The sequence below is a fragment of the Psittacula echo genome (assembly GCF_963264785.1).
Source record: "Psittacula echo genome assembly, chromosome: 7".
Taxonomy (NCBI): domain Eukaryota; kingdom Metazoa; phylum Chordata; class Aves; order Psittaciformes; family Psittacidae; genus Psittacula; species Psittacula echo.
The window spans coordinates 3,644,499-3,671,056 of NC_137740.1; the positions used below are offsets into that span (position 1 = coordinate 3,644,499).

Consider the following 26,558-nt stretch of genomic DNA (forward strand, 5'->3'; position numbering starts at 1 on the left):
GCAGGTCAGAGCACTCAAATGCACAGGTTCTTCACAAGCTACTGCAGGTTGTAGATTTAACACTTGCTAAATCTGCAAATTGCCAAGTGGGCATTACAACTTTCTCATTACAAAACTCCCCTTTGTACACTCAACAGCAACAAAGACATAAATGACGTGGTGGCAGCTTTATTCCGTGAGAGAATGGTTTCTAATGCGAGAACCATGCCTGTGCTAAGCCTCTGACAAAGGCATCGGGGAATAGCAGGGCACAGGAATTCTGCACTTAAAACGGAGAAGCCGTTACTCTATGAGTAGACATAAAAATAATGTCATCTGCTGGAAAGCGTTTTGGGTCTTCAAACATCAGTGCTGCGTCTTCCGGGAGGCAGAGTAGGAAAACCAGATTCAAGTGTTCAGTATTGCTTTGAAAGCAGCACAAACATACAGCAAATAACACGCAGCTATTCTGACAGCCACGCAGATTATACCTGAGTTCCTCTGAGACACATCTGCTGAAGATCTTTTTGTGCCAACAAAGTTCTGTAAGGTCGAGAGGACCGGAGCAAGTGCAGGGTGGAAGTGGCTGTGGACATTCTGTTGGCTTGCCTGGAGTTAAAAATAAATCAAAACCCGTGAGTCAAACCCAAATGTTAACTTTAAACCAGTTCCTGCGACATACGGGCGCAGCTGTGCTCTGTGACAACCACACTGGAAATACCACATCAGCCACGCAACTGAAAACCCTTCCAGCTTCATTTCCAAATGGGAACCTACACAACTGAACTTCACTTTCTACGGGCACGCTTAATGTTGGTCAGGTCTGCTCTAGAGGGCATCAGGAAGTAGGATTAGCACTGTCCTTTGTTTCCGGTGTGTCCCTGCACCTGAGGAGAAGGGTACACGATGGTTGCTGCTACAGCTGGTGGGCATCTCCCTCATGGTGGACCCCGCAGGCACAATGAGTGTGCATATGGCGCCCAGCAGGACACATAACAGCTCCTCTCACACACTAACACTCATCTTGTTGCATGGCAGTAATCGACAGGCTTTGTTATGTTAGCTGAATATATTGTCTGATTACAAGGTCCTGTAATAGGCTCTGCTCCTTTCATTTGACCAAGAACCTACCCTTATTTGCAGAATAACATGCCAGATGACAAAAGGGAGAGCCTCTGAAGATGGCTGCTTGGGCATGTAACCAATTCTTGGCTGTGCATTACCAGCCCTCTTTTCCCCATCTCTGTATCTGGCTTTATCTTCAGACTCTGCTCCTCAAGGAAACATAATTATCAATTTAGGAAGTGCATCTGAACAAGAGGTTTCACTGAGGGCCAGACCTTCCCAATTGTGCTGCTTTACACAAAACAAAGATCTGGCCTATACTTCTCCATCCACAGCAGAGCTTTCTCCCTCTAAATGCATTAGGCGGTGAATCAAAAGCTCTGGCAGCATTAATTCTAACTGACCAGTGTGCAGCTGTCAGTGATGAACAACAGGCAGAGCACAATTTCCACCTCGAGTTGCCAATTCGTGGGTCAGTTAATGTAATTTGCAATGCATGTCAAAGAAATCCCTGTCCTGCACCACAAGGCTTCTACTTCTACAGTTAAAGGCATGCAACAGACCAAGAAAAAAGCCAAGTGAGGACAAAAGTTGCGGATGCTCTTGGCCAGCAGCTTCGACAACACCGCTCGCAGTTGTGCAAATCATTCAAGCTGATTTGCTGTGTTATCTGCCAAGAGTTTTATAACTCTTGGAAAGGTTTTGCCGAGAAAAATCTATTTGGTTTCAAAATCACCAAGTCACTGAGGAGCACTGAGATGAGGGCTCTCAAATGACTCTGCAGTAAAAGCGGCTATTCAGATTTCTTGTATTGAAAAAGATACAGAAATTACCAGGTTCCTGCAAAAGCCTCTTATGCCACAAAGAAAGGGGGTGACATTTGATCTGATTTCTACCTGGACTCATGTTAAGATACTGTTTTGCTTCCCTTTCAGCTGTGAGTTTTACATAGTAAAAATGAGGGGATAACTTTTAACCATCACTTCTTGATTACATTGCTCTTGCTTGGGCTCGCTGTTGACACAATGATCCCAAACCTCCTAATACTCAAGACTGCTGTCTTACTTAATGCAATCAGTATAATTTTCCTCTGTTATTTCATTTCTCCTTGCCTGCTGTATGCAGTGCAGATGTTTCTCCAGGGATATTTAGTCAGTATTTTTAAAGCTGGGCTTTAGCCCTTCCCGTACCTCACCCACCTCAGGCTCCACCACTGCTGGCCTTTAGGAAGTTAAGAAATCACACCACACGACTATGATCTTGGCATCCTTTTTGGGTTGTTCATGCACAACACTGAGGACAAGTCTCCCCTCTTACAGACCTCCTTGAAAGCATTCCTGCTTTAACTTAAATCCCCCCTTAACTTAAACCCTATGGCTCCTCCTCTCTGTTTCCAAATCCAAACCCCTCTTCTAGCTTTTGTGAAAGTTGGGCTGGATCCCACTGGTGTGCAGGCTCTCCTGACTGCTTCCAGTTCTGCGTGAGAGGAAGGTGTGTGGGCAATGAACCCACGGGTCCCTGACAGCTGCCCCTAGGCAGAGAGGGGTCAAAATACTCCATAGCTCCATAGCAAAATCCTCCATACTCCATAGCAATAGCCCTGCTATGAATCACTGGCAACTTCAATATAATGGCAAAGGAGTCAGTCTTTGGAAGGAAAATCCATCAAAAAATAAGTTTTCTAAGTCATCTTGCCTTGATTTTCTCCCTTTCAATACTTGAGCTTTAATACTAATGGTATCAGTGTCTGAGCTGACTGGGGGGTGTGGGGAGAAGGGGAAAGCCCTGCACTGATTGAAAAATGAATTGTTGTCTTCGCTTCAGGTAAAAAGCAAGTGAAGCAGGAAATTGCTCTGTGTTTTCTTTGAGAGCAAAGCGGCTCTCATGTGGTTCTGCCCTGAGATAGGCAGAGATACAGTTCAGTTTCATTAACTCCTTTTGAGTGACAAAACAGCTGCATAAAATACATCCAGCATTTCTTGCAGGTCTGAAAAAATATATATGGGCATCATTATTTGAGAAAGACATTACACATTTTTGGTGTGTCTCAGGAAGACACTCCTTAAAAAGAGACTTTAACTTGCTCTTCGACTTAACCAGCATTTCAGCATGACACTTGCTTTGCAGTTCAGCACAGAAAATCACTGTGACAAAATACTTTGTTCCACCTCCTCAGCGGTAAGTGTCTATAGAAGGACTGAGCCTCACGTGCATGTGCTCTGTCCCCATGCCCTGCTCTTCACAGCCCCACTTTATACATATGAATTTGTCACTAACCTGACTGTTTTGGGATGTTTTCCGTGACGACAGCCACGATCCAGCTCGCAGTCTCCCAAGTTCAAGATGCACTAGGCCTTGGGCACACTTGGAAAAAGAACAACCACAATGTACAGCATTTAAGTAGACGTATAATATTTCATGCTCTCCTGGAGAGAATTATGTTTATATTCAGCACCACAACCCCGTGAAGAAAACCACAAGGAATGCGCAAAAGCATTAACATTTGTATTTAGACAATACAAAATGTACCCATTCCTGGATCTAGGCTTAACCTGAAGGTTTAATCCTAGTTGCTGAAGTCAGTATGAATCTTCCTACTGGCAAACTGTAGATGGCCAATTACTCAGGAAAAATAAACAAAAGCTCCCAACTCTTTCAGAGATGTTTGCTACAAACAATGCTCATGCAAAACACTTTAGAGGAAAAATGCTGCAGAAAAGGGTGAAATTCACACATATGGATTCAACTTCATCATTGCAAATATCACATACTTCCAGTTCTTAAATAGGTGAACTTTTGGCCAAGTATCAATCCTGAATGGAAAAAGCAAGGAAATAATTAGCCTTTCCCTTCAAGAATGGAAGAAATCATATGCAGAAACAGTAGTGGTGATGGCAGGGGAAAAGCCCTTGTCTCCAGATGCAGTTTCGAATAGAAATGGGTCTGCAGCATCACTTCCACCCATCCTTTCATCCCAGGTACAGGCTGTCGGGGTTGGGAGCTGTACAGAGGAGTTAACATCAGGCCCCCACAGCCAGGCCACCTCCTGCCCTCCCCTCTGACCCAAGCAGCCACATGCTTTTGAATGGAAAAGGCAACTTCAGAGTGTAAGATCACTCCATTAAGATGCAAAGCTGTGCAGAAACAGATTTAAGCTTCCATTTTACAGCTGCAAGTCAGTACAGCAAAGCCAAAAGCATTTTACTTCAGTTCTGATTTGTACACCTCTCAGGTTTCCAAATGTTCTCCTAACATATGAAATCCACAGTTGCATTTTCAAATAAATGCCTAAATACTACATGTGTCTTTGTTTTCCCACTTCATACCATCCAACTCCTAGAAATACATGGAGAAGTGATTCTAAATGAATTTCCCAAAGTTATTTCAGATGAAATTCCTGTCTCAGTAATCAGTTCAAGCTGTCCTGCGTATGCGTAAATAGCACTTCAGGATAATTACCCTGCATAGTGTTAGCAACTGCAATTCAATATCTTAAAATGTATTATGTACTCACCTTAAGTATAGTGGCAACAGTCTCTTGTGAGGCATTTCTCATATCCTCTCCATTTACAGACAAAATCTGATCTCCTTGAATCAATCTTCCATCTAGGTCTGCAGCTCCTCCTTTAACAATGTCAGAGATAAACACTCCACTTCCATTTCTAACAATGCAAGAAGCATATGGCTAATTACACAATCCAATATTCTTTGGGAGACCAATTTAGACTACTTGCATTTAAGAGACATTAACAGAAACCTGTGAGCAGCGCAAAAGGTAGTTTTACATCCCTTCAACCGTGCAGAAAAATCTAGGAGTTGGAAAACTAAGGCATGTTTTGCTATATTTAATGCTGTCTTTTGCCTTGAACCATCAGTTCTGACTGTATGAGCCATGAAGATCCCTGAAAAATACCACCTGTGTGAATCAAAAGCCAAGGATCAGTCTAAGATGGAGTTAAACTATGTCCTAATGTGCCTGATATGAATTACGCAGCCTCAGATACTTCTTCTATATTCACCTCCAAGGTTCAGCTCAGTTCCTTTCTCAGAAGCCTGGAGGCCCCCAACAGAAACAGGGAGAAGTTTGCAGAAAAGACTTTTCTAGTTTGCACCTGAGTTATGCAGCAGGAAATCCAGCTTTGTGGCCGCACAGACATAGAGGGCAATGTATTTTATTTCCCCTCCCAGAGGCTGCAGACCCCTTGGTGCTGGCCCCATCTCCTGATGCTCACTGTGGTGTGAGCTGGTGCCAGCTGCAATGCCAAGGTTTGGCATTTGGCACGCTTCAGGACACGAGACTTCACAACCTGAATTATACCTGGGCATCACATGTTGACTTCACAAACTAGCCTACTTCTACAGTAGAAATCCCCACAAGCAAAGCACTTAGCAGTAGGACAGAAAGTTTTGCATGGAAGCAAACGTGGGAGGGCTGGAGACTGCCATTACCATCTGTAAGGTAATTTACATAAGCTAAATTAATTACCCAGCCCGCAATCTGCTCACAACACCTGGGTTAAACATCACCACTCTTGTAAAAAGCTGCTGCAGAAACTTTACTGACCATACGCAGTCAGGATAATGACATGATGATTTGTAATTGAGAAAATAAATGATTTCTGGCAATACAGAAGAGCAACCATATGACACTTCCAACGCTGAACGAGTGCTCGACAGTGTCATGCCATAAATCTCTTCTAGCAATGAAAGATTAAAGCTATCAGTGCTCTGGTTTGAATGATCTAATAGCAATGGTTTAGAAATATATCAGTAAAAAGTCACATTTTATTAAGCAGCTGTTACCTACTCATTGTGTCTCAGATTCTGCTCTGCAATCACGGTACTGGTGTCTAGTGCTGACCAGTCACTTTGATACTGTTCAGGATGTGGGTCTAACTCAGCTGCTTGTCTTCCACTGACATCAGTCCCTTTGAACTGGGGTAGGAGCTAGATCTAACTCACAAATCAATTTTCAAAGGCATACCCTGGTATTTATATAAATACTTATAGTATCTATATTTGTAGTATTTATAATAGTATTTATAAATATAAATATTTATGGTATTTATAATACTTAAGGTTTCTGCCCCCATTCTGAAATTAGAAAACCCATGGTTAGGGCCTCCAAGCCCTGAGATGCATCTACGCTGAAGCCAGCAGGACAGTGAGCTCCCAGTTCCACATGTGCCCACTTGGCTACACAGCTCCATGGCATCCTTGAAGCTATTTAGATAGAAAATTCTCTTCCTTAGAGTTTTTCCTTTATTTCCTATTCGATTGAATGGCTACAGTCATTCATATGGCAAAAAGCCAATTATTTCTCATTTGAAGTACAGTAAGGTCAGAGACATGCTCTTACCGTTTTCCAGCGATGCTGAGCCCTAGTCCTCGGCCTGTCTTCTTCTGTATATCTACATAGAAGATCTCTAAGTTTTCTTCATCTTTGTAATGTGCTTCATCTCTATAAACTACTAATTGCACCTTCTGGGGCGTCTGTCTCAATGCAGTGATAGCTTCTTCATGGCTGGCATTCCGCAGATCGATCCCATTCACCTGCAATAATCAGTGTTTTCTTTCCAAATGACATGTATAAATGATCTTTTCATCGCACCCTACTCGTGTGTGACAGGACAAATTTGTCAAATTGACACCCCTTGGCACTCTAATTTAGTGCTCCCATTTCTAGAGGGCCGAGCTCCTGGGTCTCCTACTGAGTGCAAGTTTGGTGCTCTGTGCCTCTGCATGGAATAAATCACAATAATCAAAACATGTTGGCCTGTAAGTTTTGTGGGTGTTCTTCCCTTCTTTTTCACTGCTGGAACCTCAAACAATGCTTCCTTCTTACAACCAGACAAAGTGGGATGTGCTCCTTTGAGCTTCTTGTATCTCTTACTGCTCAGATTCTTTCTCCCCCAGCTTTGCACCACTGCCAAGCCGAAGACAGAAGGAATCAAAAACGTTAGCAAATGGCAATGGTGAAGCTCAGGCAGGACATATTAAACGGTTATTTTGCTTTGTTCCAATAGATGGCACACAAGACCACTCCTGGAGCACTCAATTACATTTCTTTTACCATAACCTGAAAATGTTTTAGCATTTTAGTGGTATCAGATGGAACAAGAAGTTCTGATTGAACGCCCAAGTACTAAAAACATCCATTGCATCTTGAAACTTAATCTCCCAATTTTGCCAGATCTGATCCAGATACCCTTGAAGGTGTTTGCCAATATTCTGTTTTATTTCTTAATAGCAAGAAGTACCAACGCTTAAATATTTTGGAAGTCTCTTTAGGAAGCAGCATGAACTGTAAGTGAATACAATGTTAATCCACTTCCATAACATAGTAAGTTTTAAGGCAATGAAAATAATTCTCACTCTTTCTAGATACACAAAGTTACAGCCATACTTACTTTTACATTAAGATAACTAAGCCTAATTTATAGTAATTACATTCTTTTGTACTAATTCTACACAGTTGTTTATATACTACATTGGTATCCTTTTCCTGACACAGGCATCTATGTGTGCTTTATCATACTAATCTGAAACTAATTCAGAGTCATCTTTTTGATTCATTACTATGGCTTTTAAAAGCTGAAAGAATAACAATATTACGGCACACAAACATCAGCACTTTCCTGTTTGACCAGAGAAGAATTAATTAACCTTCCCTGGTTTTGCCCCCTCATTATTGTGCTCTCTTAATACATAGTTATTTATAAAACGAAAACAACATTCAGCCTTAACACTAAAAACAATATTTTCAGTGCAAGAGCTGTAAAGACAAATCCCCAAGTACCTCTCACTATTTTCCTAACCCTACACACCAAAGCCTTAATGGCCATGCTGGGAATTTGTCCTGATCTGACAGCGAGACACTGCAAGCAGCTGCGCTGAACCCCTGCCTGACGCAAGTTTCATTTGCAGACCAACACGTCTTTCTTAACCCTTTCCCTCCTTAATTTCCATGCTTCTCTGCAGGAAAAATACTACATTTATTGACAGAAATAATTCTGTGTGTTACTGGTTTTATGAGCCATGGCCTGAGGGAGCTAGTAGCTCCACCAGCAACGCTGCAGGCAGGCACTGTTTAGCAGCAGGGATGCTCGCAGGGATGCTGGCAGGGATGCTGCAGCCATCCCTTGCCTTCTCGCCCCAAGTTCACCCAGCTCAGCACTTTGTTTGAAGGCAGTACTGAGACACTTGAGCAGTGCAGGTAGTGCAGGCCTCTGAATGAAAGATTAAACAGATGAATAATACTGAGCTATTGGACATGACAGCTGAACTATGTAATCCGAGAACTGCCGTGCTCAATTAAATTTAATATATTCTCAATTTGTACCTTCAGTTTATATGAATATATAAGGAAACATGAATTTGTCAGGATGTTCTCAGTGGCAGAAAAGAACCTTCAATTGCCCTATGCAATGATCACTTTTTCCCCTTCAAGAAACCTACACTGCATTGAATACAAATATATATGACAAAGACATAAGCAAGCACATAGACAGAGAGACTTATTTACCTCCAGAATCTGATCTCCAGCCCAAAGTCTGCCATCTCGGGCTGCTGCCCCTTCTTCATAAACTTCATGGATCACTATGGCATCCTGTGGGAAGAAAGGGGTAATGTGAATCCTTCCTCCCAAACACCCCTCAAACAGGCAGCCATGACCCACCTCACACAGCCCACTGCTCTGCAGTAAATAGGTACAACACTCCATGTCAGGATAAGCAAGACTGTAACAGAATTCCTTTATTTTTAAATATTTTGGGATAAGAAAACTACTCCCTTAATCAAGATACAGAGAGCCAGTAAAAAGGATTTTGTTCACCACTTCATGGTAGTCTTGTCTTGAGCTTCTTCGGCTTCCATCATTTTCATCCATTGGCATCAGGAGCATGTGAACTCAGTGTGAACTGTTGTATTAATATCATCTACTTTTAATGATATTATTTAAAACCAGATTCTTTGGAGCTATGAATATTTGTGGGGACTTGGCATAGAGCTCGGCTTTAAGCAAGAACTGAATGCCTTGTGGTAAATAGCACTGGTTAAATCTGTAAGAAATGAAATCCAGAAGAAATGAACAATGGCAAATGTTAGTTTATTACTGAGGTTGGAAAATGTAGGCAGTGGCAGATGTAGCTTCAGGGAAGGTTTCAGTGATTTAATCTTATTGCCAGCAATAGATGTCCCCAAAGAAAAAGCATTACAAAGAACATACTGTTCTCTTGCTGCTGCTTTCCCTCTGCACTGTTCGGGTTTGTTTCTTATTTCTTATTTGTTTCTCCCCCCGAAAAAAAAAGGTGAACATTCCGCGACACAGCTTCAGCTGCAGTCCTGGCAGCTAGCAGGATGGGATGCTTCACTGTGCAAAGTGTGCTCCTCTCTCCAGTGTCGCCAGCAAACACCCAGCCTCAGCGCAGAACCGGCTTCATGACAAACCCTGAAACGGCTTCAGATGAATATATGGTGACTTTCAATTAGATATGTAGGTTTTGGATAAGTTGTCCTCAGATGATTATATCCTCCCAAAACACCACGGCGGTGAAGCTCCTTCGGCAGTTTGATGTACAAGTCAAAGAGGAGACTTTCTGCAGAGGTTAGCAGCGTGTGAGCCCTGCTGTGCAATGCCTTCCTGGAGCAGGAGCAGGAAATAGCTGCTGGGGTAGAACAAAGCACCTTCGTGTTTTGAAAACACTGCTAGATACTACATCTCTCATCACCAAGTGAACTCCCCCCCTGTGTTGCCTTGCAATCCTTTCCCTGCACACATGGTGCATGTTGAACAGAAAGAAAACTCAAATGCCCTTAAGCTAACACTCTGATCAAGACAACATTGAGAGCACTATTCTCTTTTATTCCCACTACACCTTATTTAATGATGTGGACTTGTGTCTACAGCCGCTTCGCTGCTGCTGGAGCACAGTATCACTGTCATAAGCTTCCTCTTTGATACATATACACCAGTCACTGAAAAAAGCCTGAAGGATTTTAATCACAAATGGATTGCAGCTGATACAAGTGTTCCAGATGGGGTAAAAAAGATTTCAATCTACATAAATGAAGGCAAAATACTATGAGCTGTGTACCAAGGTAATTAATTAAATCAAATGAATGGTTTGATTAAAAAAATATGACATCTATACACACACCACTGGTAACTGCAGGGTTTTCTTCAAATAACTGATGCAGCTATTACCAGTGGAACAGAGTCCATGTCCCATCTCAGCAGCACTGCTTAAATCCTCTGCTAAGTGTCTTAGATCTTCTCTCAGTTGTGGGGTTTTGGTTGCTTGGTTTGGGGTTTATTTTTTGGTTCCCTTTGTTTTAAAAGTGATCATGCAACTCTAAGTGCACACAAGAGACTTGTGCCTGGGTGAAAGCCAGGAGGGTGACAGTGATCTCTATTTTTTCACCTGAAGCTGACCATGGGTAACTCTGAGAAAAAGCTAAGTCTGTGGTTTAGAACTTCAATGGCACACTTCACTTTCAGTTTCTTAAGCATTTCACAAAGGCAGGCATTTAGAAGTGGCCAAGGAGATAACACAAAACATCAACCAGGTTGTTAAGACTGCATCATTCAAACAGGACACAGTAGGGCAGTGGATGAACGCAAGCTTCAGTAGGGAAATGGCAATGTGACTGGGTAACTGCAGACTGGGCATGCACAGGACTGTCAAAGCAAACACTTTCAGACTGTATTTAATCTGGTATTTCTTAACCTCTGAACAAGGAGTTTTCCACCACGTATCTTTAAGTTTGCTTTTCATCTGCGGTTGCTCTAAAAATGGTCAACAAACTGGAGTTACCAGCTTCTCCCAGTACTGCATTATTAAATGTGAAACTGCACATACCTAAAGCTCTGATTCAGGAACCACTAAATGTTATCAGGTTGAATAATCTGCATCATCTATTTGCAAAGGCACCAATTCAGTGTTACACTGAGGCTCCTGCATGTGTTATAAGCCAGACCTAGAACTAAAAACACATATGGCATGAAAAGGTACATTCCTATTCGGTCTGTGCCTGCCCCAAAGAAGGAAACATCTTGCTGACCTACCAAAGCACTGTTTTCTTAACTAGCTTGTTTTGTCAAAGTAGCGTCGTTGAATCAAATCGCTTAAAACCAGAATGAAACATGTCCATGATGTACTGTAAAGGTTTTTCAACAGCCCATAAGCATAAATATGAGTCTTACCTCCCTTAGCTCATAAACTATGACAGACACCTTTCTTCTGATACTTCTGGGACAGCTCAAAGTACATTTATCCCAGAAGCAATCTTTTTCCACTGGATCTAGTGGGATCTGAGTGAGATTCTGTTAGTTTTGATCATCCATGACAAATCACTAAAAACTATTGATGTTCTTGACCATTTTTCATTAAATCAATATTTTAAAGAAGTTTCTGCAGTGATGAGATGTGATGTCAGACTCCAGTCACCTATCTAAGCCCTAATCTGTGGTGTCTCTATTGACGTGCAACAGATGAAAGCTGTAACATCCCTCTCAGTGCCTCAGGAAAGAAAATAAATAGGATGTACTGGGACCAAAACAATGCATAGTATTTATTTAAAGGATAGGTTTTAGTTACTGGACATTTGCAGCTCCTCCTCACTAACTTAAATTCAGTGCGTGCCTGATATCTCTAGAAGCCAAGGCCTAAGCAGATCAAAATCAATCAATTGAGAGGGAGGAAGAGAAAAAAAAAGTGGGAAAAAAAGGGAAAAAGTTGTGGCTGCTCCATCCCTGGCAGTGTTCAAGGCCAGGTTGGACACAGGGGCTTGGAGCAAGCTGCTCTAGTGGAAGGTGTCCCTGCCCGTGGCAGGGGTTGGAACTGAGTGAGCTTCAAGCTTCCTTCCAATCAAAACCACTCTCAGATTCTATGATTCTATGAAAGTGACATCAATGTTCAACTAGAGGCTGTGGATTCATGGTTGCTCTGGGTAGATTTTTCACACCCGTCCCTCTCCATCTCCTTTCACTACCAGCTTCATACAGATCATGGCACTCTATGATACACCTTGGCAGAGTCACAAAAACTGTGCGTGCAGAAGGGGGAAGAACATACCAAGAACACAGTTGTTTAAAGAAAAACACCCAGCTGCTGAAAGCACATACTTCATAAAGTTTACAAATCCATTCAACAAACCAGAGCTTTAATCTTTGTATATTTTGACAAAGAATAGCTGGGACCATTTTACAAATCATGAACTAATGCGAGGTTGACCATTTCTTGCACGGGATGAAGGATGCAGAATACAAGTCAGGGCATATAAACAGTGTTTTTCTATGCTAAACAAAGTCCACACTCACAAGTGTAAATTTAGACTATCCAACCATGAAAACACTGAAAGAAGAGTAGAAAGGAATTTGTCTTCTACTGCTAAAGCTGCTGTACAACAGGGCTGAAGAGTGCTCATATTGAGGGGTTCAGATTTGAGCTGTGGGATAGCTACACCTCTCGCTCTCGCTTTAGCAGCGGAACACCACTGTGATTGCACAGTCTGCGTGAGCAAAGGAAAGGCACATGAGTGATAACTCTCACACTGACTCACAAAATGAGGTTTTGGCTGTGGAAGAAATGGCAGGCAAGTAGAAGAGCCGAGAGAGCCTCTAGGTCTGTCGACCTTGAAGAACAACGTTGGTGCAGAGCGAATGACTCCTGAGCAGTGAGGGCAAGAGAACCTCACAGGAATTAGCACCCAATCTGAGAAACCACTTATGGAAAATACAACTTGCAAAAAGTGCATAGCGTGATCTACATTGCACTTCTTTCTGCCTAAGGGAGGGGAAGAGCCTTGACCTCTTGGGGAAGCAGATCTCAACTCCCCCCCGGGCTGTGGATATGTTTTCTGCTCGATTTATAACAACTTCAGAGACGCAGTAGAGGAAGAATATCACACTCACCCATCAGAGAGCACAAACAGAAATGCTAACGTGAAAGAATTAAATTCAGTAAGAGTGACAGCTTAATCTTTGTATCTGAAATGTCGAGAGCTGGTATGGCAGAGACACCAGGCAATGACCTTGACTGTGCCTTTGGGAGAAAGGTGGTAAAGTCAGCTTCCTACTCGGGAAAATCACTGCCCAAGTGAACCTTAAAAGCCTGCAGGACCATAAACAGTGGTGAGAAAGCCCCACAAGGTGTCTGGCTTTAGGCTTGGACTGCTCACACGCATTCTGCTGGTTTACAGTTTCTCAGCCAACATCTCTAGTGTTTCTTTCCTTCCATGCAGCTGTTCCTCAGAAGGACAAGCAGCAGCTTTCAATGCAGGGGGCCCTCTGCCACTGAAAATCACCCCCCAGACTTATTTGCAAATGCTGCGAGTAGAGGCTGAGGAAGCAAAAGGACACAACACATGAAGGAAGCTCAAAAATTAAGTATCATACATATTTTGATGAAGTTCTGTGATGTGGATCAGTATGCAAGCAGGGAGATTTCAAAGGAACTGGAGCAGAGGAATCCCCACATACCTGGTGCTGGCTGATTTGACAGTGGAACAGGTCTGAATTTTGTAAACAGCCTTCTTGCATAGCACTGCATAGTCCTTAACTACTGCAGATCATTCACAACAAGCTATTTCTGTAACTGAGCTAATATTTGCTTGGAGTTTATCTTTGCTGTGCTATTTCATTCTATGCGATCTAGCCATTGCTTTGATAGGATCACAGGCACTTCACAGAAGTCCTCAACCAAAACACGTTGAGGACTGCAATAACCATCAGCACAAAATGACACCAGGTAAGGTATTCAGTAAGAAATTAGTTGTTTGAAAATCCCAGACCATATTTCGAAAGATGTGCATTTTAAGGCAGTAATCATTAGACAAAAAGTCCCTGAAACAGTTATGCGGGTAGAAACCATATCCATAGCTTTGCCCTCTTGCTACAAGGCTACCTCTGCCACCAGAACATCGCCAGCTATTTGACCCAAACCAAGGGAGCATTACAGGGCAAAACGGTGCCTGTCTCCCTGAACAGACACTTCTGAGCACACAAAGACAACGATGCTGTAAGTCTGGGTCGAAACAGAGACACTACATATTTTGAAATCATAGAATGAATTCATAGACTGCATCCTAGACTGGTTTGTGTTGAAGGGACCTTAAAACTCATCCAGTTCCAATTTCTACATGAATTAGAGTACTTTCCTGAGGAAGCAGAAAAGTAAGCTACATATAAAACAACACTCAGGAAAGATGTTTTCTGATTTAGTTGACAAGTTGCATTTTCCTAAGCTAATATTACACACTTCCATCAAATTTCCTGCATAGCTACATGTGTTATTCTAAATTAGCATATACTGAAGATAATAAAGCTACAAGGGTGTTTTGCTGACTGCAGCACTTCAGATTTATCTCTTTCCCAGGGCAAGTACAATATCATTAGTTATTTCCTTTTCAAGTTTTATATGCCCAGAGTAGTAAAATTGTCATTTCATTTTTACAGGCTGGTTCGCAGATAAAGTAGAAATCAAGTAGTTGCACAGTGTGTTTTGCTGAAGAATTAGCCCTGTCTAAGAATCTCTCAGCAGTTAAAATAAATCCAGCTGCTGGTTACTTGTAGGCAGAGGAAATGACAACAGTTCTGTTATGAACCATGATCTTCCAGTTGCAGATCTAAATGGAATCTAAAAGATAATGGATCAGCAACAAAAGCTGAAGGTCAAGTCCAAGTAAATCCCATGACTTCTTAAAGGGGTTTATCTAATGCATCGTGCTGAATATACCTCCTCCTAACACAAATATTTTGCAGTTGCAGCATTCACAAACCATTGACAGGCACCCAAAATCCTAAGCCAAACACTACTGTAATAAAACAGGCCATATAATGTAAAAATGCATTACTGTGTTAATGTAAAAATGCTTTACATTGCACGAGAGCAAAAAACTTCTCCACTCAAGGTCAAAACAAAAGGTCTGTTTCCCATTAAAGAACAAGCCCTTGCAAGAGATGGCGTTCACTTGCCAACTTTCATAAAAAAGATTAATCCACAATATCAATATGAATATAATTTTTCATACTAAAATTCAGATTTATTTTAAGGAAGTGGATAATATTTGTATTACATTTTATAGGCCCCTATAGTTACATCTGGTCCTTATTTATTCAAATTTTATTCAGCTTGCATAATATTTTTGCTTACAGTTATATTCGCGAAGATCAGAAAAGCTAAAACCTGAAAATTCAATGGCACTATTCATTAACATTCCTTTGCTCTGCAGTCATCGACATTTGCAAGCTCTCCTTTGATTCTGAAATAATAAAACTAAGGTAATAAGATGTTTAGTGTAAAAATATATGACTTAAGTCAGAATGATAGAAAGAGCTACGTTTCTATGATTCACATGCCAAAGAAAACTAAGGTTTTTTAAAAAGTATCCATGCTCATTTTAGGGGGAATAATAAAACTCAAGAACTACATATTAAAATGTTAACTCTCTCACTCTCATTATTTTATTAAATAATAAGCATATGAAAATTTGCAGTATATAAGTGCATAACACAGGTTCTAAAGGATGCGTGAGATCCTGAATGCGTATGACACAAGAAGCCAAAAACCAGTGGTTTCATCAGCTGCAAGCAAGATCCTCCTGAAGTCCATTCTGACATGTCCTACTGCTTTGTATGTTGTTAGCTCGAATTTTATGGTTGATTTACACTCCTGGAAGCCACCAACTTCTTCAAGGAAGGCACTGCTACGTTAAAGCTAGCCTTACAGGCAGCTAAACCCGTGCCAAGGATCCATCAACTACATGATTTGCAAAACTTACTGCCCTAATTCCCATTTATGATAACTCATGTACAAAGCAGTTTGGTTTTTTCATGCTGTTATAGGCTAATGTCCTTCTGGAATTATGATGAATCCACCAACTTCAGTTTAACAATTTCCAACCAAGAGTCAAAGCAATTCCTCACAATTTCAAGCTAACTGCATTTGCCACTCTGTCATTAAATTGCCTTCTGTTTTATAAATGTGGGTGATGGTTAAGAAGTGATTGCATTTTTTCCTCTCCCAACCGCAAACTTTTCCCCTACAATACCCAAGCCATGATTAAAAACTTAGGCCTTCTATTGCCATTTTTCATTCTATTGTTCCATTCATTGTGTGACAGACTTAACAGCAACAATATCTATAGCCAATATATTGCTTAAACCCTCCCAAGGCCAATATCTTGCTTTCATTCGTAGTTACAAGGTAAGCATATTCCACTAAAACAGTTTCAGACTTAGCTGCACTTGATGACTGCCTACAAAGTCGCTTGGACCTTGGCTGTCTATAAGAGATGAAGTTATTTTTGCCTGAATCTAAATAGAACGGAGGTGGGAGAGAGGGAAGAAAACTCAACCAAGGGAGAACCTGTTTGTTTAAGGAACACAGAAGTCACAGCAGTCCTCATGTTTAGGTAGGTCTTTACTTCTGCCTCCAGCACTGCACGAAACAGAGATATCAGACTTGGCTTTGATATTAGCAACAGCCTGCTCTTGGCAGCATGGAGACCCTAGCAGGGTAATTATCCCTAACAGCTCCAGGGGCAAACACTGGGTCTTGAACAGCTGCAATTTAAAGTCACGGTTTTCTTGATTATTCCCTTGCCCTTCCTTAACAGATGGGGTTTATGCAAGGTATGAATCACCTGGACTGACAGAATGAATCTAAATATTCCTCTGTTAAACTGCATCCCCACCATCGCCAAGCTCCCCTGCTCCACTGTGAGCCAGAAAGCCTTCTGGGCTAACTGAGGTGATTAGAGAAGCTTTTTCCTCTCCAGCGACAGTGTTACCAGCTCTCACACCAACTAGTATTAGCTGAGCACAAGCATATTCCATTACTTTTTGGAGCATTGCTTATTCCAGTTCCCTGGCTTGGTGGGTCACTTTATTGTACAGATGGAGTACCTTAAAGTTTGTAAGTTGCCTTAAAAACGTTTTTCATTACAGTCAGCTGAAAGCAAAAGTAAAACCATTAAATGTTTACCAAACTCGAAGTAGACACAGGATGAAGCATGTTTCTTTCTTCCTTTCTATGTCAGGTTCAGGTAATGACCACCGCCTGCCTACTCCACTTCCAAATTGCCCCTAGGTTACTACTCCTGCAATCATTTGTTCCTTTATAAGTGCTTTCTTCAGCACTTCACTGGGATTTCAAGACCCAGCTTTGCCTCTGTGCTCTCCTCTCCTCACCTCCCAGGGTTATCTGCTTCTGCCTGAGGGCAATGTCCCTTCACCAGCCTCGAAACTGGTGAATGGCCTCCAGCGTGTCTGAGCCCCAGCAGCAAATACCGAGTCAATGGCTATAAGTCATCAACTGAACCATTACTAAATTATTCAGCTGCAGGCAAAACAGTGCTCCCACCTACTAAGAAAAAGTTTGTATCTTAGAGCGATGCTTTTCCCATGTACTGCCAAGAATAAAACCTCTAAAAATTGACAATCCTCCTTCACAGAAAACGGCTCCTTGCAAGCTGCAAATGACACGACATTGCAGCATTCACCACTCTGGGGCGATGATGGGGTCTGGATGATTTAACCCCACAGGCCATCTGGAGCAGTACCAGGCCACCTTTTGTTAAGCAGTTCCTTGGTGCCCTGTTCTCCACCAACTTAAGAAAACCTCATAGAAACTTTCTGGTGAAAGAGTTTCAGAGGAAAAAAGCCGATTACAATAGAATCAGGGAATGGTTTGGGCTGGAAGGGAGCTTAGAGCTCATTCAGTTCCAACTCCCTGCCACGGGCAGGGACACCTTCCACTAGAGCAGCTTGCTCCAAGCCCCATCCAACCTGGTCTTGAACACTGCCACAGCTTCTCGGGGCAACCTCTGCCAGTGTCTCACCACCCCTATAGTGAGCTGGACTCAGGACTGAAGGGGGGGGTCTCCCTTCAGTAAAGGGGTAAAATCCCCTCCCTCGAGGTGAAACTCCCTCAAGTTTCATTACTTGAAACTAAATTATTTGCCTTGAAACAAGTTGTGGAGAATGCAATGAATGAAAAGCAGGATAACTGAGGAATTCCAGACCTATAATTTATGGTGCACAACCGGACTACCCAGTGCTGCCAGTCCTGTATCCTGCAGGGCTGGTTATTAACCCTGGACCACAGGGTCCCTGCCTGCACAGCCTTGGGCCAGCTGGCTATGCCATCACTGGTTTGCTGCTGTGAACACCCACCTCTGAAAGCTGAACTCCACATCTGACTTAGAGTCACAGCTCATCCAGGCTTGGAGCTGGCAGCACAAGCACCAGCATCCCAGGGTCTGCAGCAGCTCTCAGGGCTGCACCACAGGCACTGCCCAAACAGATCTGCTGCACTCATGAGCCCTGGGCTGGAGCAGTCCAGGCACCCTGGGAGCACTGGCAGCTGCTGAGTGACAATGACACCCCTGTCAGGTTTATGGCTGCTATTAGCAGTGGTGGAGCTGACAAGCATTTATGCACAATTCAGCAACGAGAGGGCAGGACGGTGTCCTGGGGAGCAGGGATCGAGCCTCAAACCTCATTTTGGGATGTTTCTGAAAACACTTCTTATTTTTTCCCCTATTTTTTATTTTAATTCCCACTCTGAGGTTACTTTTACAAGTTTGATTGGACTACAACCAAAGAAAAAAAATCTCCTCACAAATTGAAAGCCCTGTACTTCAGCCAGCTCCACTCTGCAGTTTAATTGCTTTAAAGCAGAGGCCATGTGTTGTGTTCTCTCAGGGGGACTTGGGAAGGTGAAATGAAAGACAGTGAAGAAAAAAGTAAAACTCAAAATCAAGCCTTAGAATAAAATGAAACAGGGCTCCTTAAGGGCTATAGCAGTCTATACAGATCAACAACACGAAGATAACCCCCAAAGACAATCCTTACTTCTCCATGCGTTTTCCAGCTGATGCTCTTCTGCTCCCCTAAGCACACAGCCACAAGTCCTTGCTTATGATACATGCGACTTGAAAGGTTCTGCAAGTTTAATGGGAAGGTTGTCTTCTCAGCAAAAAACATTTCACAAGGGTTAAGACATCACTTTCCAACCTCCTGAGCAAATTAACCTCCCTGCTCGCAGGCTGTATTTTTCAAGTATCTACTTGGTGATTTCTGATGAGATTCCTAAGGTTATGACTTAAAAGTTGCACTCTATATTTCATCTTGAAGCAGTGCATCCCTTTAGTGGGCTGCCAGATTTATTATTCCACAAGCTGGGACTATATATCATGTGATTAAATAAGATCCAAAAGATTCCGAAGTCAGCTTTCCCATCACATGTGAGATGCTTGTTGTGCATCAGTTAAGCATTTTCAGATCAACTGCATTTTAATACCACATAGATGGCCTTTATACTCTTGCCACAACCACCTCAGATTTGATAAGGAACAGCCTCCCTGTATCCCCCATACTAATATGTTATTTCTGAGATTCCAGGAAGAGGGATCCATATCCTTGATTGTTTCGTAGGCACTTTTACACCGGCACAGGAAAGAAATGAACATACCCAAGTAGAAAAAGGAAGAGGAAATGAGTATTCATGTCTTGTTCTCTCAGAGGACAAAAAAGGTAAAAGAAGTCTCTTGCAGCTTAGTGCCACGGGCAGGGACACCTTCCACTAGAGCAGCTTGCTCCAAACCCCTGTGTCCAACCTGGCCTTGAACACTGCCAGGGATGGGGCAGCCACAGCTTCTCTGGGCACCCTGGGCCAGCGCCTCAGCACCCTCACAGGGAAGAGCTTCTGCCTAAGAGCTCATCTTGTTATATTTCCTCTCTAATTCATGCAACTCAGAAAGACAGAAGCTTTCCTGCAGTCCTGCACAGTATTTTCTTTTACTCTTCCTTGTTGTGTTATGGGAACTTCATTTCAACTCTTTAACAAAAGGTTTTCTAACTTCATGGCAAAAAAGGGCATCAAAATAATTTGGGGGAGATGAGTAGCACACAGTAGACAGAGCTATGAATGATCCCACCAGCTAAAGACACAACCCTGAGTACCTGCTTTGAGGAGAAGCATTTCCATACTGTTTTGGCTAAGCAAGTTATGGAGAATCCCAGAGTGGGTCAGACTGACCCAATACCATTACCCAGATGGTAAATGATCAGATTTGACTGTGGTCTCACAAAGCAACTTGTTTCTTATGAAACAATATTGCTTGGCTTTGAATGAGCACACTCAGAAATAATGAAAAGAAACTGGGGCTCATTCTGGTAAGTCCTGTAAAGTGAGGATCAGAAACATGGGAAGTCCAACCTCCCTCCATGAATTTCGATTCCTTCAATCAAGTGCATAGGTCTTTCAGATTAATTCCTATGAGGACACTTTAGTGAACAAGCTAACGAAAGTGTAATACTTAACCAAAACCATTTACTCCATCTAAAGAATAAAATCCTTTGTATTTTTCTCATCTGCAATGTAAAGCAGATATTTATAATTTTCATTTATTTATATTAAAATCTCATGAAAGACATCTACCAGATTGCATGACAAGCTGCCATGCATTATTTCCAAATTCCAGTTAAATGAAAAAGCAGAGAGATGACGAATAGTGTTGAACTTCTGATTTGAATCTACTCGACACTGAGGAGATGACTGAAAAGGGACTGGGTACAAAACAGCACATGGCTGGACAGACTGAAAACCTTTTAGACTGATTTAAGCCTTCAGCATAACTCAGATCTATCACTATGTGAAACAGAGCAATTCATCCAAACTCTACATAATCAGAGACTTGGATAAATGGGACTAAAAGCTGAACCTTTTCCATTTTAGCCCTAATAGTGTAAAAGGTACAGCCTACACTTTGCAAAACAGAACTTTCTTTTTCCTTTCAACTTCCTTGGGGTTTTTTTCCTTCTTTTTTCTTGGTCTGGAAAAGGATTACTACACTGCATCGGTCTGCATCTACTGACACTCACAGTACTTCATTGCTTAATGATGCACCACTGATATTTTTGGGAACAACTGTATGTAACAGAGCAGCTCTGTTGCCTTAAGTGTCTCTGTGGGAAGGGATTCAGGAGAACCCAGTAAGGACACCTCTGCAGCAGGCTTGTTTACCGAGAGAACTGAATTTGCCATCTCAAGAAACAACCTGACATTCTGTTATACTGTGACATAGCATCTCTTAAATGGAAAGTGGAGTGGAAGCAGCCACAGTGGAGGCAGAGAAGGGTTTAGCACAACTACCTTGCTGAGTTTACACCTGAACTGATACATTTTAATTTAGCTGAAGATAATACTTTGAAAACCAGCATAGCTAAGATCAAGATTAAGCAAAAAAGACACAGAAAACAATAAAAGATTACCTTTGGTTTACCTCTGTACAGCAAGGGCTTTTGCTGGCAGGCAGATAAATCACAGTTTGTTTAAACAGCTACTAAGCGCTTATGCTCTCAAGACAGAGGGGTTAACCTTGCTGAAGTAGCTCCACCGCTGTGACATTAATTTCTAGTCCAACCATTCTGGTAACTTACCTGCTGGACGCTCTTAATTCACAATGGTTAAAAAAGAAAACAAATTTGTAAGCTGACCATAGCAGAAAGCACTACTGAAACAGAAATCTTTCAATTTAAACAGAACAGAAAACAACTGATCTGATAGAAGGCAAAATTATCCATTTCTTATTGGAGATTGTAGTTGCTGGTTTCTTCTCCCTTTACCAAACAATTCATTAAAGCAATTACAGATTAATGGCATCATTAGTTTCCGTGTGTTTTTCTGTCTCCTATTGGCAGAGGCAGTAAATATTAGTTTAACAGAAACTCACCAGTGGAGTGTCTTTCCCCCCGACGATGCTGAGTCCCAGGCCTGATCGGCCCTTAGATATCTCTATAGTCATCTCCTGCCCTGGAACTATAGAGCACGTTGCTGGATCCGCAGGCAATGGAGGTGGGAAGATGCCTGAGAACATGAAGAGGCAAACAAATAGGTCACACTATTCAATGAGAAAATGAAAACCATCAAAGGAATTGTATGAGAGCAACTAATTCAGCTCTTGTATCTTTCTCTTCACTTTTACCAATTTAAATCAAACTAGAAGACTACTCTGAGTAATTTCTGAAGTCTCTATCAAAGTGACCTGTATCAGTGTAACCTATATAAATATAATATATATTTTCATATAGGCTATTCATAAAATATAAATTCAGATCACAATGGCAAGCTGTATTCCATTCAGGACAGGTTAAGACCATGTTCCAGCACCATGGAATGGACAGGATGTCCCAGACTGCCTTTCCTTCTACTTTAAATCAATAGAGGAACAATGCCTTTGTACATAAAAGTCAACAAAACCAAGCGAAGACACCTTCAAGCTCTCAAAAATTGTAAAATGAGAGAAAAATGCGAACAATTTATAAAATAACCTAGAATAAAGTCATTGGATGTTCAAAGAAAAAGCCTCAGTGACAATTATCTGAGGAAAAATCCATCCTTGGTAAGGGGACTAAATATACACTATATTGGTGGAAAAAATAGCTGGTTCATACTACGGCTGGTGACTTCTGCCTCTGGAGAAAGATAAGTAGGTGCTGGCTCCAGGGGTATCTCCTGTAAGTTTACAGGTACTTTTGCAGAAGATTTGGATTGTTTGATCTGGTTGAGGACCTAAAAGCAAAGCAGAGGAAGAAAACATAAGTTATCAATCACACAAAGGCATGTTATGAGGACGTTATTGTTAGCTGTTGATTATTGTACCTTACCAAATCCATTAGTCAATAGAAGGGAAACAAGCAATAAATAGAGGTGAACTTCGAATATTCTCTTCATCAATAAATGGAAAATCAGGGTGACTGGACAACTGTGCTTCCAGAAATGCTCATGAAGGAAGCAGAGACAGAACATCACCTTTCTCACTTATTCCTCTCATATCAAATAACATAGGTTTCCCCAGTTATCCTCTTCCCCCCATAAATCACCCATTCTTCAAATAGATCAAGCCTCCCTTTTTGGTTAACACAAACACACATACATTTTCTGGAAGCTGTTCCTCCATTTCCTGCTGATCTGTCACCACTGGTTTGTCAGCTTTACATTTCACACCCTAAAAAGTCAAAAAGGTAAGTGAGATGTACTGTAAATGTCCCATTAGCTTAAATAAAATACCCTCCAAACCTCAAAATGATGATTCTAGGTATACATAGTGATATTTCTTCACGTAAGTATATTTGTAGCACAACACAAAGCCAAAGCCCAGAATCATAGAATCCCAGACTGATTTGTGTTGGAAGGGACCTTAAAGCTCATCCAGCTCCAACCCCTCCCACGGGCAGGGACACCTTCCACTAGAGCAGCTTGCTCCAAGCCCCTGTGTCCAACCTGGCCTTGAACACTGCCAGGGATGGGGCAGCCACAGCTTCTCTGGGCACCCTGTGCCAGCGCCTCAGCACCCTCGTAAGGAAGAGCTTTTGCCTAAGAGCTCATCTCAATCTCCCCTCTGGCAGGTTCAAGCCATTCCCCTTGGCCTGTCCCCACAGGCTCTTGTCCAAAGCCTTTCTCCAGGTTTCTTGTAGGCCCTTTGAAAATATCAATAGGCCACAATAAGAGAGAGCCTTCTCTTCCCCAGGCTGAACTTGAAAAAGGAAAATCTAGTGAGAAAACAGGGAATATCAGGAGTTATTAAAAACACACCCAACAGTTTTGAAGTCACAGAATGTAAGGAAGGGATTTTTGGGGAGGAGATTATCACATGTGGTCTATATTGTTTCTGAGCAATATGAAGCTCTAAAGAAGAAAGAAGTGTGTCCTCTGAGGAGGCTAGGACAGCAATTCCCATACTGTGTGGAAACATGCAGGAATCAGTGTGCCGAGCCTCTAGCACACCCTTTGATGCCTATAGCAGGGAGAGGTTCAAAGTCATCTCTTCTCTCCTTCTCTCTTCCTTTCTTGGTAGTCTTCAGGAGCAATGAGCATGCTGCCAGCAGTTAAATAAAGTAAATGCTTAAAATGCATCATCCAGCCTCATTGTAAATATCTCAAACAATTGCACTTTAATATGGGCTCAATCTGTATCCTAATTTCCTTCCATATCCTTGCAATACACTACAAAACAAGAGACAAGGGGGCCATTCTGTTGCATCTCAAAAGGATTTCTCAGTAAGGCAACAATCCATACGTTAAAAAGGCAATCAAATTTTAGTTAACCAAGCTTGTAAATACTGCCCTTGTTTCCTGGAGCTTTTAAATGTTAAATCATGCCAAGCCCCACAGGCTTTGTGTTTTACCCCTCCATTTTTCACTTTCTGTGTTTTTCCCCAGTTTGATGTAACTATACCACTATTATCCAAACAGATAACAAGAAGGAAAAGATAAAGTGGTGATCTCATCGTATTATCAGAGGTGTCAGGGGAGAAACAGCAAGACTGCTTTGTCATTTTATGAGAAACTGTTTTAGTAAGCAATGAAAAATTATTTCATACTTCCCTTTTTCATTCCGGTATGTGACTAAGATCTGAAACTTCATCTTGCACATCAAGTAAGCACCAAGCACCACCTTTAAATCTCTCTAATCTCCATTTAATTCAGACCATGCTAGAGGTACCTAACCAAAATAAAAGGATTTCCAGCCCCTCAAGCACTGAACTGTACACTCAGCATTTGTCATAAGCCTGCGACCTGACTGGCTGAATCTAATTCAATTCCCTCAACTGCATCCAAAAGCATTTTCACAAGGCCACTCCTCGCCAGTGTTTCAAGGACAGGTTTCTTGTTTGTGGTAAAGACAGATTACTGTTCCAAGTTCAAATCTTCCAAGGAAAATGAATCCATTCTCACATACCAAACATCAGTTTAATTATCCCACCTACAGGATACTGCATTATTACACACTCTGCCAGGACACTAATGCTGCAGAGTGGGTCAGAGCACACATGATGACTGCTCAAGCCATTTTCACCTTTGTAAAGTTTAAAGTTTGGAGAACATCTCAAAGCTCCATATATCAATTCTTTTCCAATGAAACCTTATGGAAAGCAAGACAGCTACAGTCCTCAGAAAACCACGGCCCTCTACCAGGCGACCTCAAACCTCAACATGCAGACTCTGCCTAACACTTCCATTGGCTCCAGTTCAGAATTAAAGTTGTTTTCTTTCCCCTTTCTTATCATCCACGTCTACAGTGATGTCCATTATATAACTTTATACTTTTAAAAGTGATGAAGTGACAACAAAAAGTATCTTGGGAGAGACTGACACATTTATCAGCAACAAGTGAATAGAGACTGATGTGAAACTTTAATTTCTCCTTTTATTACAGCTGTCACTTGGTGAGACATCCTGCCCATGTTTTGAGCTGCACACACTCGTAGAAGATCTCTCCTGATAAGCACATACTTTTTATTTACTCAGTGAACTTGAACTTACTTGTTGACTTTAACATTCCTGATTTCTCCTGACACATGACTGAGAAATTCAATAACAATGGTGAAGTAGCATGAGGCTCTAGTAGCAACCGGCATGCTATGAAAAACAAGGCACTGTTTTCTTTTGCCTCAACCGTCACTAAAAGACTGCAGGAGAAATCTTTCTTCAAAATAATGAGCTGTCTTGTGCTGCACTGCAGTGTTGAAGTCTTAATAACAACGAGTACAAACCTATTTCCTTCTGGTCAGAAGGGACCAATCCCAACCATCAGCATTTACAAAAATAAGACATCAGTATTTGCTGTGTTGGTTTAAAATCCCAATTGAAAGAAAACTCCTAAAATTATGAAAATGGCTTTTACCACTCTCTTTCATCCATTTATGCCTCTAAACCAAGGGCTGGCCCAACTAAAGGCATGATAGAATAAGCAGTTGGATCTATAGGCATTCAAATTCCTTCCTAAATCTACCCCCTAGCTCTTAACTTTTCAGCATCTATTTATCTAACGGAAAAATCAGTGAGTCACCTCTAAGCAAACAGCCATCGACTGCAGGCAGGGCTGTGCTGCAGCCAGAGAAGTGACACGCTCGCTGCCTCATGGTCTCACCAATGACCCAGGACAGGTCATTTCCCCTCTGTGCCACAGCAGGGATAATAATACTGGATATAATGCTGGATAGAGCGCTTTAAATTCCAAAGATAAAATGTAAATTGTAGCAGCCAGCTGCTATTACATGAACAAGTGGAAAGATGAGATAACTTGGTACAGATAGCGGGAAAGAAAAACCAAGCACTATAGTGATGTTCTCCACGCCTAGAGGCTCTCAACAAATCCATGTCTTTGTCTTCTCTTACCCTTTTGCCATTGCTCTGTTCTCAACAACTCTCACTACCAAAACTTCACCTTTTTTTTACCTTTCAGTCTAAAATACAGCCTAAAACATTGTAATTTCTATCTTTTGGCTCCACAGTTCCCTTCTTTCTTGCTTCAAGTTTGAAAAGAAGCTGCCAATATATTCTGGGTTCCCTGTTATTCCAGTGGCATCTTCCCTCCACACCTATCTTGGATTGCTGCAAGCTTTTTCCCCATTAAATCTGTGCTTCCTTCTAATACCCTTCAGAAGCTGCACAGCACAATATCCTACACCAGGAAACCGCACAATTCATTTTATATAACTTCAT

The 26,558-nt window shown here is 41.8% G+C and overlaps 1 protein-coding gene across 1 annotated transcript in view; it reads right to left on the reverse strand.

Moving 5' to 3' along the window:
- The window catches only part of PATJ (PATJ crumbs cell polarity complex component), a gene marked incomplete at its 3' end in the record, with an annotated part of 154,871 nt that overhangs the window by 10,056 nt on the left and 118,257 nt on the right, over window positions 1–26,558 (reverse strand). The window contains exons 32-39 of the mRNA XM_080623239.1: window positions 22,987–23,058; window positions 22,505–22,622; window positions 21,784–21,917; window positions 8,570–8,653; window positions 6,404–6,597; window positions 4,559–4,706; window positions 3,322–3,408; window positions 471–588 (exon numbers count right to left, since the gene is read on the reverse strand). Coding sequence (XP_080479365.1) covers window positions 471–588; window positions 3,322–3,408; window positions 4,559–4,706; window positions 6,404–6,597; window positions 8,570–8,653; window positions 21,784–21,917; window positions 22,505–22,622; window positions 22,987–23,058 — 955 coding nt within the window. The remainder of the gene's footprint in view (window positions 1–470; window positions 589–3,321; window positions 3,409–4,558; window positions 4,707–6,403; window positions 6,598–8,569; window positions 8,654–21,783; window positions 21,918–22,504; window positions 22,623–22,986; window positions 23,059–26,558) is intronic.